This window comes from Labrus bergylta, chromosome 18, assembly GCF_963930695.1.
Source record: "Labrus bergylta chromosome 18, fLabBer1.1, whole genome shotgun sequence".
In the NCBI taxonomy this organism is placed as follows: Eukaryota; Metazoa; Chordata; class Actinopteri; order Labriformes; family Labridae; genus Labrus; species Labrus bergylta.
Genome location: NC_089212.1, coordinates 25950081 through 25961441, shown reverse-complemented (window position 1 = coordinate 25961441; position 11361 = coordinate 25950081). Strand labels below are relative to the sequence as shown.

At 41.8% G+C, this 11361-nt stretch overlaps 1 protein-coding gene across 1 annotated transcript in view; it reads right to left on the bottom strand.

The window, feature by feature from the left end:
* The window catches only part of galnt16 (UDP-N-acetyl-alpha-D-galactosamine:polypeptide N-acetylgalactosaminyltransferase 16), a 35370-nt gene that overhangs the window by 6686 nt on the left and 17323 nt on the right, over positions 1-11361 (bottom strand). Inside the window, 6 exon segments of the mRNA XM_065966662.1 lie at positions 160-205; positions 207-264; positions 1260-1344; positions 1695-1782; positions 7179-7300; positions 11105-11170. Coding sequence (XP_065822734.1) covers positions 160-205; positions 207-264; positions 1260-1344; positions 1695-1782; positions 7179-7300; positions 11105-11170 — 465 coding nt within the window.

Below are 11361 nucleotides of genomic sequence, written 5' to 3'. Positions count from 1 at the left end.
GAGGTTAAAGTCTGCAGGTTGTATTTTATCACGTGTGATCTGCATCATGCACACATCGGTCTGAGCGACGTTCACACTGCTACATTTCTTAAACAGCAGATGAAAATAAGATAAAAGAAAGAACTAGGAAAGCTTCTGCTGCATATTATTTAGGCTCACCAAAGTTCTCTCCTCCCCAGATGTCCATGTGGGTGTCGTACTGGCCCCAGGTGGTTGAACCAGCTCTTGTCCATGACGAAGATCCCTCCAGCGATGACGGGAGTCCTGCAGAAAAGAAAAGCAGGAAGTAAAGACAAATTCTCTCCTCCTGCTGGAGCTCACACTCTTACTCCGAGAAATGTACTAATAAAGAGAAATCTTCAGTCTCAAAGGTTTCAAACTGTTTTCTAATTCAGTGCAGCAAAAAAAGAGTTTGTAGATATTTTTGAGATTTTGAATTCTGCGATAGAGATTTCTGCATTTAGATTTAAAGTTGGACATAAAACAGCAAAACAACAAACATGATAACACACTGTGTTTGCATTCTCAGCAGGAGAGAGGCTGCAGAGCTTCCAGTAACTTGTAGGGCTTTCACACTTGCAGAAATCTCCTGAAAAACTCAGTTTATTTTCAGGAGGAGATGTATATGTGTTGCTTCGTCCGCTACTTTACCGCTATATTATCCGGAGGACTGATGTTAAAAAAGCTGTTTTGAGATCATAAAATTAAAAGATGTTTGAGACTAAGCATCGCTCGAACACTCTTCTCTCTTAACCTGAGTTACAAAAAGAGCCAAACAAGCTTGTTGAAGATTAGGATTGCTTTACCTTCTTATATATTTTATTGTTGTTGCTGTGTTTAAGTCTCTTCTACTAAATTCCCTTTTTGTTCAGTCATTATTTGATGCTTTTTCTTGTTTTCAGTGGCTGTAAAGCACCTTTAAATTGCATTTCATTTCATTTCATATTTTATTTATTTGCTCATTTCAGTGTCTGGTTTCAACACAATAATAAACAACAAAAAATATTTTCTCATAATCCTGAAACACTGTTCATGAGCAAACAGGAGCAGGAAGAAGAAAACTTATAATACCTGCCCCCCTTTCCTAATAACACAAGATACTGTTTAACAGAATAAGATGGACAAACTGTTGTTTTCTCTTTCTTTCACAAAACAAAAAATAGATCAACAATATAAAAACATATTTGATTTAATATGAAACGTGTTAAATAAATAAAGCTTCACTAACTGATGTATGATGATGGGCACTGTGGACAAACCTGATTGGCTGAGTGGGGTCACTCCTTGCCATTTTTTGCTCGATGGGAATCTGCTCCCATTTGAAGTGGAGGCTCCAGTCAAACCCTGATGAGAAAAGAGAGACAGACAGTCACAGAGAGTAGAAGAATGAAGACATAACTTTGATGTGAGGGAGTTTTAGGCCGGCTGATTTTGTTGTTAACTAGACAGTCTCTTTTAAAAGGCAAATGACAGCTACATTCCTGACAGAAAATCTTTCATTAAAGCGCTCAGTTGTTGCGAGAACACTCAGCATCTTTGCAAACTTTACTTCCAAATAGATTTTTTTTGAATTGATCTTGCAGGGAAATTGATGGAATTCAGTGTTTACTGGGAAGCAGGGGTTTTCCTCGACCGCAGCTGTGAGCTTGCAGCTGTTATTGTTATTGCATGATTTGTGTGTTTTGTGTTCTGACCTCCTCTCAAGTCAGCAGAGGCAGCCAAGTAGGCGAAGTTATCCAGGCTGATGACATCGATGATGGGGCTGACCACTCGAGTATGATCCTGCAGAGATGGAGAAGGACGGGCTCATTATCGTTCAGAGCTCGGCAAAGACTGAACGTCATCATATTTATACACATAGTTTTTAACCGCTCTGTGACTTGGGGTGACTTTTACCACTTAGTGTCTTCTTTTACTCTTTGTCACACACCCCTGATCACCAGCAGAGTGCACACAGACGGAGGACGATTGTTTTGTTACTTTTTCTGCCACTAAGAAAAAACATTGTGGAAAGATTGTGGCTGAATTCTCTCTCTCACAGTTCATGATCAATTAATGAGAAATAAACTCTGAACTGATAAACAACCTCCTGCTGCAGATGTGACATGAACCATAAAATAAACACACAGAGGTCAAGGACTGTTGATCGCTGATACTGACTCTGTGTGTGTGTGTGTGTGTGTGTGTGTGTGTGTGTGTGTGTGTGTGTGTGTGTGTGTGTGTGTGTGTGTGTTGGAACAGCTTAGCACCGGGGACAAACTGAGTGACTGTTTCCAATCAGAGCCCCCCCCCCCCCCCCCCCCCCCCGTGCTCATACACTGAACCCGGGCGAACTTCGCTGCAGCAAAAGAAGCGGGTGAAGAGCAAGCGTGAAACAACACTCTGCTGGAGAGCAATTTATGAAAGTGATGCGCTCGACAGCTTTTTAAATAACACACATTTATTGAGCTTTTAATGAGCCTCTGTGGTTTAACTCATAGAGGCCACAATTCCAGATAGATGTCACTGATGATCTCTCAACATCTCCACTCTCTCTCTTTCTCTCTGCCTCTGGATTTAGAACCGTGTAAAAATCATAGGTAAAAATGCTGTCTCGTACTTCTTGTCTAATGCTGCCAATAAAGAATTTAACCCTTTCTTTCTTTTGTGCATTTCTGCTGCTGACTTGTAATAAGACGATGAAACAGAGAGAAAAGGAAATGAGAAATGAAGTGGAGAACATGAGGAAAGCGCCGTGCATGATGTGCCGTGTGTGCAGAATGAATTTCACAGTTTTCCAAATGCCCTTTGACGTGTTCAGATCTCTTTCCCTCTGCTTCATCGCCCAGTAATGTCACATCAGTGTCTGAGTAAGAGCCCAACAGAGGACACACTGTCTGCCCTGAATCATTCCTCTTTCATGCATGCTTATCGCTCATACGCTGTGTGGCGAGGCTTTTTTATAATATGCGGTACGGATTAGAAGAAAAAAACATGGACGCATTTTAAGGTTGTTTGCCGTCGTGGTAACCAGTGAAACTGCAGTTTGTATCCATCAGGATTTCTCACAGGATGACACCAGGCACCAGAGCACCCGTAGCTACAATTCTACAATTCTCTTATCAGACTCTTTTATCCAAAGTGACGTACATCAGAGAGTAAGAACAACACAAGCAAGGATCTAGAAAAAAGAGAACAATGTCAGTAAGAGCAAACGATCAGCTTTGAGTCTGATTGGACACACAGGTGCTGACAGGAAGTGACCAGAGGCAAAGCACAACATTGAGGGCAGTTCTTGAGAGCTCTAATCAGTATAGAAACCATCTTATAAGTCGTCGTTATCAAACAAAAACCATCGTCATTACCATCATCATCATCAATAATATGGAGACCATCATCATTAAGTTAGTAGGTATTCATGAAAGAGCTGGCTCTTTAGCTTTTTCTTAAAGGTGCAGAGGGACTCTGCAGATCACATGGATGTTCATTCCACCACCGGGGGGCGACAGAGGAGAAGAGTTTAGTCAGCGTCTAGTGGATATGTCAGAAGCCTCATGTTCAGAGGCTATAAGTCCTCACCGCCGGGGCTGTGGGTTCAAATCCGACCTCGGCCCTTTGCTGCGTGTGATCTTAAGCTGTCCAATTAAAAAATAAAAACAAAAAAGACAAAATTGAAAAGGAAAGGGCTCATCTAAATCTTTTAGAGGAGGGGCAAAATATCAGATACAATACTACAAAGTACAATATGATCAGGGACGGGCGAGGTCACACTAGCCCAGAAACCTTCCCTAAGATCATTTGGCTCAAGCGGACGTTAAATTCAAAGATATTCCCTCCAGTTTTTCCAGAGATTTTGCCTTCAGAAGAAGAACACTTGTTACACACATTATGATTGTAAACGGTTCAGATGTATGAAAGAAAACTGATGACGCAAATATTTTCTTTATTCTCCACGGTCTAAAAAGGACGATCGCGTTTAAAGTCTGCAGAGATTTAATAAATGCCACCCTCAGAGAGCGACCACATTAGAGAGAGTGCTAATGTTAGGCTTTACCTCTCACTGAACCTAAATCTCTAATCCCTAAACAGTTGTAAGTGGAGATCTCATTACTTGCTCTTCATTACTAATTTAATCAAAGCACTTCTAAATTAACAAAGTGTCATAATGCTCCATCTAAGAGCGGTCTGGACGGATATCCTTCATCAGTGTTCCTGCACTGAAGGTCGGAGGTCTCTGACAGACGGATGTATCCGGGGATGGAGCTAGTGCAGCCAGGCAGAGGAGCTGGTGAATTATCACTGAGCCCGGCGCTCTCATGAACACCAGGCTAAAGAGATTGTAATGCAAGCTGGATGAGTCACAGCTGCCGGGAGCCCAGAGGATGAGTGTGTGGAATCACATACACAGAGTGAGTGAGTGTATAAACGATGTGCATGAACTCACAATGTTCAGAGTCTCCTGAATAAAACATGGAGGTTTTATTTTGTGGAGTACAGACTCCTGAATATGTGGGAGGAATATCAGCTTTGTTGCATGCACAGCTTTTCAATGAGTTTGTGAACAAACAGCCTCAGTGACCTTCAGAAGAGCTTACTTCCTGCTGTAAATAAATAGAGCTTCTTTTCTATCAACAAATTGGGAGATAAACTACACATGAGTGTAATTACTAAACTACAATCAGGAAATGGTAAACTTAGCTTAGCATTAAAGGTCACATATTCTTTAAAATCCACTTCCCCATGTTTCTCTAGTCTGTCTACAAACCCCCAATGATGAGAAAAGTCCATCCTCTCCGTCTTCTGCCTGCTCCACAGAAAACATGTGCTCAAACAGGCTGTTTGGAGATTTTCCCTTCATGACATCACAAAGGGCAGTAGCCCCTCCCCCAGGTGGGTGACACTCCCACAGCTAGGTGTTTGTTCTGCCCTCTGAGTCTGCCTTCTCACCGTAAACAATAGGACATGGAGCGAGAAAGACCGAGTACACCCAAGCCCTTCCAGAGAGGGGGCGTGGTCAGACACAGCTCATTTACATATTTAAAGGTACAGACACAGAAACGGCCTGTTCTGAGCAGGGCTGAAATAGAGGGGTTTATAGACATGATCAAATACAGGATCAGAGTGGATTTAGAACAAGAAACTTCACACACATGTTTTGAGGAGCTCTGAGACTTATTTACACTGGTTGAAAAGAAAAATAACATGTGACCTTTAAGACTAGAAACAAGGGGGGAAACAGAGAACCTGACTCTGTAGCAGAGTAGGAAAACTGTCAGCCGGCCTCTCCAAAGGTTACTGCCAAACAACTGTATTTCTGTCATCTGAATCAAAACGTAAAAAATAAAATAAAATAAAAAAATTATAGCATGAAAAACTCCAACATGAGGGTCTTCTTACAGGTACAAATAACGTAACCTACCAACCTGCCTACCTAACACATAAACCTGTGTGGAACATCATTGAACAGATGTCTTTGTTTGATTGTCTCAGTTTCAAGATGAGTTTCTCGGATTCTAACAGATTTTTGAGCGATATGCACATCTCGTCTCAAAGCTTACATTCTCTGGACTCTGCGTATCACAGAGCTTATTTTCAACCCCTCACCCCTAAATGTTTGTTGTATGAACATGTTGCATGGTCTTCTTTTTCAATACGCAGACTTAATCACTGCCCTCTTCTTATCTACAAGTCTATCTTTGGTCGACTTCCTTCAGACCTTCTGACCTAAATCAGTCAAAAGAGTACAGAAACATATAATCTCTGTTCTCAGGATCTTTTCTTACTGTCTGTTCCAAAGGTCAGAGCTGAACTGGGGGGAAAAAAGCGTTTAAGATTGCTGCTCCCTTTACTTGGAACGAGTTACAGAAAGAGCTGAGACTCAACGAGCTGCTCTCATTGGATGATTTTAAGAGGATGTTAAATGACTCGAAGGCGGACACATCTGGCTGTAGATGTTCTCCCTGATGTATTTATGATGTTGGGCAATTTTGCTGTTTTAGTTTGTTATCTGGTGTTTATTAATGTAATATGTAAATTTCATGCTGAATCTGTTCTTTGTGCATCGAGGGAAGAAGAGAGAGAAGTGTTTTTGCACAATATTTAAAGTCTTATGAATAAAAAGTTGAAGGGAATCGGGGCAGTTGCAGCTCCTCCTGAAAGTGAAGCAAGTGGATAAACAAACGAGGAAAACTGGAAGCAGCTCAGTCTGAGAGTCAAGAAGTGAATAATCTGAAATAAAGCAGCTCCTTCTGCAGAGTCAGTGGGAGCATTAGCCTGTGATTGGAGGTGATGGCAGGGGATTTAGTGAAGCAGCTGTTCTGGTTACAGCCCGGTCGCAGGTTTGTAATAATGTCAGAGGGAGGGAGGAGAGCCAGCGAACACACATTACTCATGAGTGCGTGATGAAGGTCTCTTTCCACAGCTGCATCACTCCTAATCAAATTACAACACACTTCTGTTTAAGCGAGTGCACACCTTTACACGTCTCATAATCATATTTTTAAATTCCATGCACGTTTTGTTTATATGACGTTGTGAAAGCGTTGCAGAAAAGTGATCTGTATAAAACAGCCTTGAAGGTTCCTGTGGGTTTACCAGGGGAATAAAAATCCCCTCAGATAATGAGGAGTGGCTGGATTTGCATTATCTCCGGTTCATGTTTTGAATTGAGGAACACTCAGGCATGGATGTGGTCTTAGTGTCCCTGCTGCTTAATCTACTTAAAGATGTGGTGAATCTGGAGAATCTTCCCACCGTATTATAAAAATCAGAAAAGGGCCGAGCATGCGGCCTGAAGCCAGAGCTGATGCTGTCACTGCAAACGTCACAAACCACGGCAACATCACAAAACAGACCAGCTCGATGATCGAGTGGGAACGAGAACGGATTGGTTGGGAAAATGGCACCATAATGTTTCTGTTTTCCAGCAGCAGCCAAGTGGAGTGTGACATCTGGTACTGACTTAAATCTTAGCTGAACATATTGAGTGTTTATTTAACTACATGCAATGCCAACAGATTACATCACAGCCAATAAAATCCAGCATGAAAAGAGGGCTAAAATCCCCTGGAGCGAGCGTCGAAGAGAAAGTGTTCCCCCTGTAAAAAGCATGCATATCTGTGTGTGTGTGTGTGTGTGTGTGTGTGTGTTGGCAGCGTTGATTAAGGGTCTAATTGCAGAGTGCGCATGTGGGTCTCTACCTCCTTGACTCTCTGGATCATCGGCTGCAGCCAATCACTGTTGACCTCGCAGTGGCTGTCCAAGAAGGTCAGGATGGAGGCCGAGGCCGTGTTGGCTCCTCGCACACGTGACCGGATCAGACCTGAGGGAAGAACACGGAACAGAGGACATTGAAGGAGACTGAAAACATGCCAAATATCTCTCCTCGCTGCAGGACATTTGATGCAGAGTGTGGCAAAGGGACAGCTGATGTTAAACTGCTGGTTCAAAATGTCAGTAACATGTGACAGAGAGTTGACGTCTGACTGCCTGAAAGAAGCGGTATATCTTTTTATTGGCTAAGCAGGAGCCCAACTGCTACTTCCAGTATTTTTAACAACTCGGCTCAATTATTTTACATCTTTTGGGGTCTGTAAAGACTGAAACGTACAACTGTTTTAGAATTGCTCCAGTACATTTTTTTTAACCAGTGGCTGCAAAAAGAGCTAAAATGTCTGCAACAGAATCCTTTGGTCACATGTCCTGAATTTATTTTGTATGGTAAACGTTCTATTTTTACAGCTGAGAGGCTCAGATTTAGAGTCGAAAGCCGTTTTCACTCAAGCGCCTGTAAAAATGTAAAGAAAACTTCCTGCAGGTTGTCAGTGAAATCTTGACATGACGTGAAAAGTATAGAAGTGAGCAGAGTCTGATGCTATGACAGTTCATTTTTAGACTTTATATCAATGCATCGTTTGATTAATTCATAATTATAAGTCATAACAAAAGAGCGGAGGAAAACATACTGGCAAACAGAAAAACATAATAAAGAAGTTTCATTACATGCACAGAGATAAGAGGACATATCTCCCCCCCCCCCCCCGGCACTTGTGGTGAATTTTCCTGAATATTTCTTGCTGCATTTTCACATGCTGCTACAATTCAGTTTCCCCGTCACATCAGTTATCGGCAAGAATCAGAAAAACATCACAGCGACCATTAAAAGGATATTTTCAGGATCAGTTTTCCCTTTGAAGACCTTGAAAAGTTCAAAGACCTTGCTCCTTTTGCTCATTAAATACTTGTTTCTTTTTTCCTGGTGTTTCTGCAATATTTACATTTGACTTGGAGGTGAAAGAGCTTCTTCACAACAAGCAGCCCTTTGAAATGAAAGGCGTTAATTGGATTAGTCTGCAGTAGAAACCAGACCGTCTCCAGCTTTGCCCTGAAACCTCTTAAAGATTCTTGTGGGGAAAACAAAAAGGTCGAGAGTTGAATCTATTTAAAAGGACGCCAAGGTAAGAGCAGGATCGCTGCAGGCTGAGTGGAAGTGATGGTTTCAGGTGTTTGTCTTCGTTAACAGTGTGTCTACATCACAGCTTCAAACACGTGGGGAGGAGGGAGGGGGGAGGGGCTGTGAAGGGGGTTGATTTTCTGCAGCATCTACTGTTAATTAAACAGCTTCTCCCAAGTTGTTTTAAAATAGAAACTTGTGAAATCATTTGAAAAGCTAATTGTGCTTTAGTGAAAAGTTAACAGAAAGCAGCCGTGTAACTTTCTCTCAGAGGATTTTCTTGTTTGGCCCCAGTGAACGTCTTGCAGCATCATTAGGGATTATCACTGGATTGATGTATTAATGCTCCACAGACGTATGATCCCTCGGGACGGAGAGATGAGAGTTGACATGTTTTTAAAATCAAACTTCTCAGAGGCGCAGTTTGTTAGGGAGGCGGATCAGAGAGCCGCAAACAACGAGTACAGAAAGCAGAAAGCACTGAGACTTATTTACACTGGTTGATAAGACGTTTAATATGTGACCCTGGTAGGAAATTAACCAAACTGGTTGAGCTGAGATCTACAGATCCCGAGGAGTCACCTTGGTCTGAGCTTAAAACCAAACCTAATCTCAAATCTTAATGCATTCTTGAATTAAAGCGCTTTAATGTGTTCTCGGCTTTTTCTACAGAGCTGCCAACTATTTTGAAATAATTGAGCTTATCTAAGACGGGCGCTTTCTCTTCTCTGTGTTATTAAAAAAATGTTTTTTTTACGTTCGTCTCTCTTTTATGTTGGCTGAAAAAAACAAACATTTGAAGAGTTTGTCTAAGTCAATTTTATGGACAAAAAGTGAATCAAATCATCACAAACTCCAAGTGTTGCAGTTGAGACATAAATCCTATTTTGCATTCATGCCCGCCAAAAAGCTTCAAACAATGTGAGACAACGAATAAAGGTTGTAAACAAAGATTTTAAAATACAGAGATTTGAGAATAACGGAGGAAAACTGTTGAATTAGCACTGATGTAACTAATATGTACATAAGAATACAAATAGTTCAAACACCAGAAAAACTCAAAGATGACTTTTCAGATGACGCAGATCAGATATCAGCAGCAGCCTGCCTCTTCATGTTGGTTTGCTGTGACTGCGGGTCGATTTATTATTAATGCGCCAGCGCCTGATGACCTCAGGCTGCAACATTTTGTCACATTAAAGGGGAGAAAGTCGATGATGCCTGAAGGAGTGACACCATTAGGAGCTGCAGAACATCAAGCTGATATTAAAATCTATTACAACAGTGACTGTGAGTCTGTTTGTTATAAACCTCTGTGGTTATAGATTAGTCCAGATAAAAACACACAGAATTAATTTCCCTTCTTACAGGTCACAAAAAGCTAACAAACAGATTAAGTTTGCTCTTCTTGTTTTATTCTCTGCCGTGGATTTGGTGACTTTTTTAAAAAATGAGCTCACAGTGGCTCGTGTTCCTCAGGTGGCGGCCTGATTCCAATATGCTCATGTTTTGTCAGCATGTGGTTGGTAAGCCCAAACAAAGTCTTTAGTCTGCAGTGAGAGCAGCAACACAGGCAGCATCCCCCCAGTCACCAAGAGGGATTAATGTGAGACATCCAAATTAATCCAAAACACGGCTTCTTACTGCTTTTTGTTGGACTGAGCGTTGATATGTGAAGGTCGAGGATTTCATATAAAACAGGGATTCATTCTAAAACCTTTGTTCATACATAGATGCAACGAGGAAACATGCCGCACACTTTATAGAGCGTTGTTTGTCTTTGTGGGTGGGTGAACCTCTGATTTATATCGTCTCGTCAAATGGGGAACTATTCCCTCTTTTGGTATTAAAGACCTTGACATGTCATATTTTTTTAAAGCTCAGATTATAAGAGTTGTGATGTGATTTCTGCTGTTGTGAGAACGCAGCATGAAATATTCAGGAAAATTCACCACGAGCTAGGAGTGAGAGGGGGCGGTGATGTTTACATCCTGCGGCCGGCTCAAGACCACAGACTGTCTGCATGTGACATGTGCAGTCTTCATTATGTTTTCTGTTCTCCAGTATGTTCTGTAAATGTGTCGTACTTCAGGTAACATTGATTTAAAGGCAAATATTCCCATTAAAACGTTGCATAGCGGACTCTCTGTTGCTTCATCCATCATGTTGGTGTCATTCTTTTAACCTCATGTCCCCAGCAGGAAATACTCAGATCCCCTCCCCTCATGTAAGACAGGGCAGGTTGAGTGCATGTGTGAAAACAGCTTTTGAAACCAGTGCAGTCGCCCCCTGGTGGCCATTATAAAGATGCAGGTTGAAGGTGCTTTGAGAGCAAAAAGCCATTTTTGTTTAACGGTACATGATGTAAACAGTGAAATTGATTTGGCTCTGATGCAGTCGTTACCTTGCATCCATCTATAGTCTCATGACTTAACCACAAATATTCTTCCTCTGTATGTAGTTCTAATGAATTTCTTTGTATTATGTAGAACAGATCGGGTTGCATCCATCAAAAGGTGCTAACTCTCCATCTTAATCCCTCACTTATACAGAATGTGTTACGTCTACAGCATCATATTTAACTGCTAAAGAACCCTTCACATTGTCACATCTATAACCCCGATCCCTCTTCACTGAAACACTTTGCCCCGCCCATCGTCCCTGCAGACTCACCCTCTCTCCTGCCGTTCCTCAGGCAGCGCACTTTGGGGATCTGAGAGAGCAGCTGGCAGTCCTCAGCTGCAGGACGAGAGAAGAGGAGAGAAAAGAGGATGTTAGAACACGCACTGAGAAAAACATTTTTATTATTCTCATCTTCTCACACACACCACACTGCCACATGGATGCAGCCCGCATAAACAAACATAAACAGAGTCACACAAGGAGATGTTTACACACACAAACACCCACAGGAAAGGCTCTATGACATG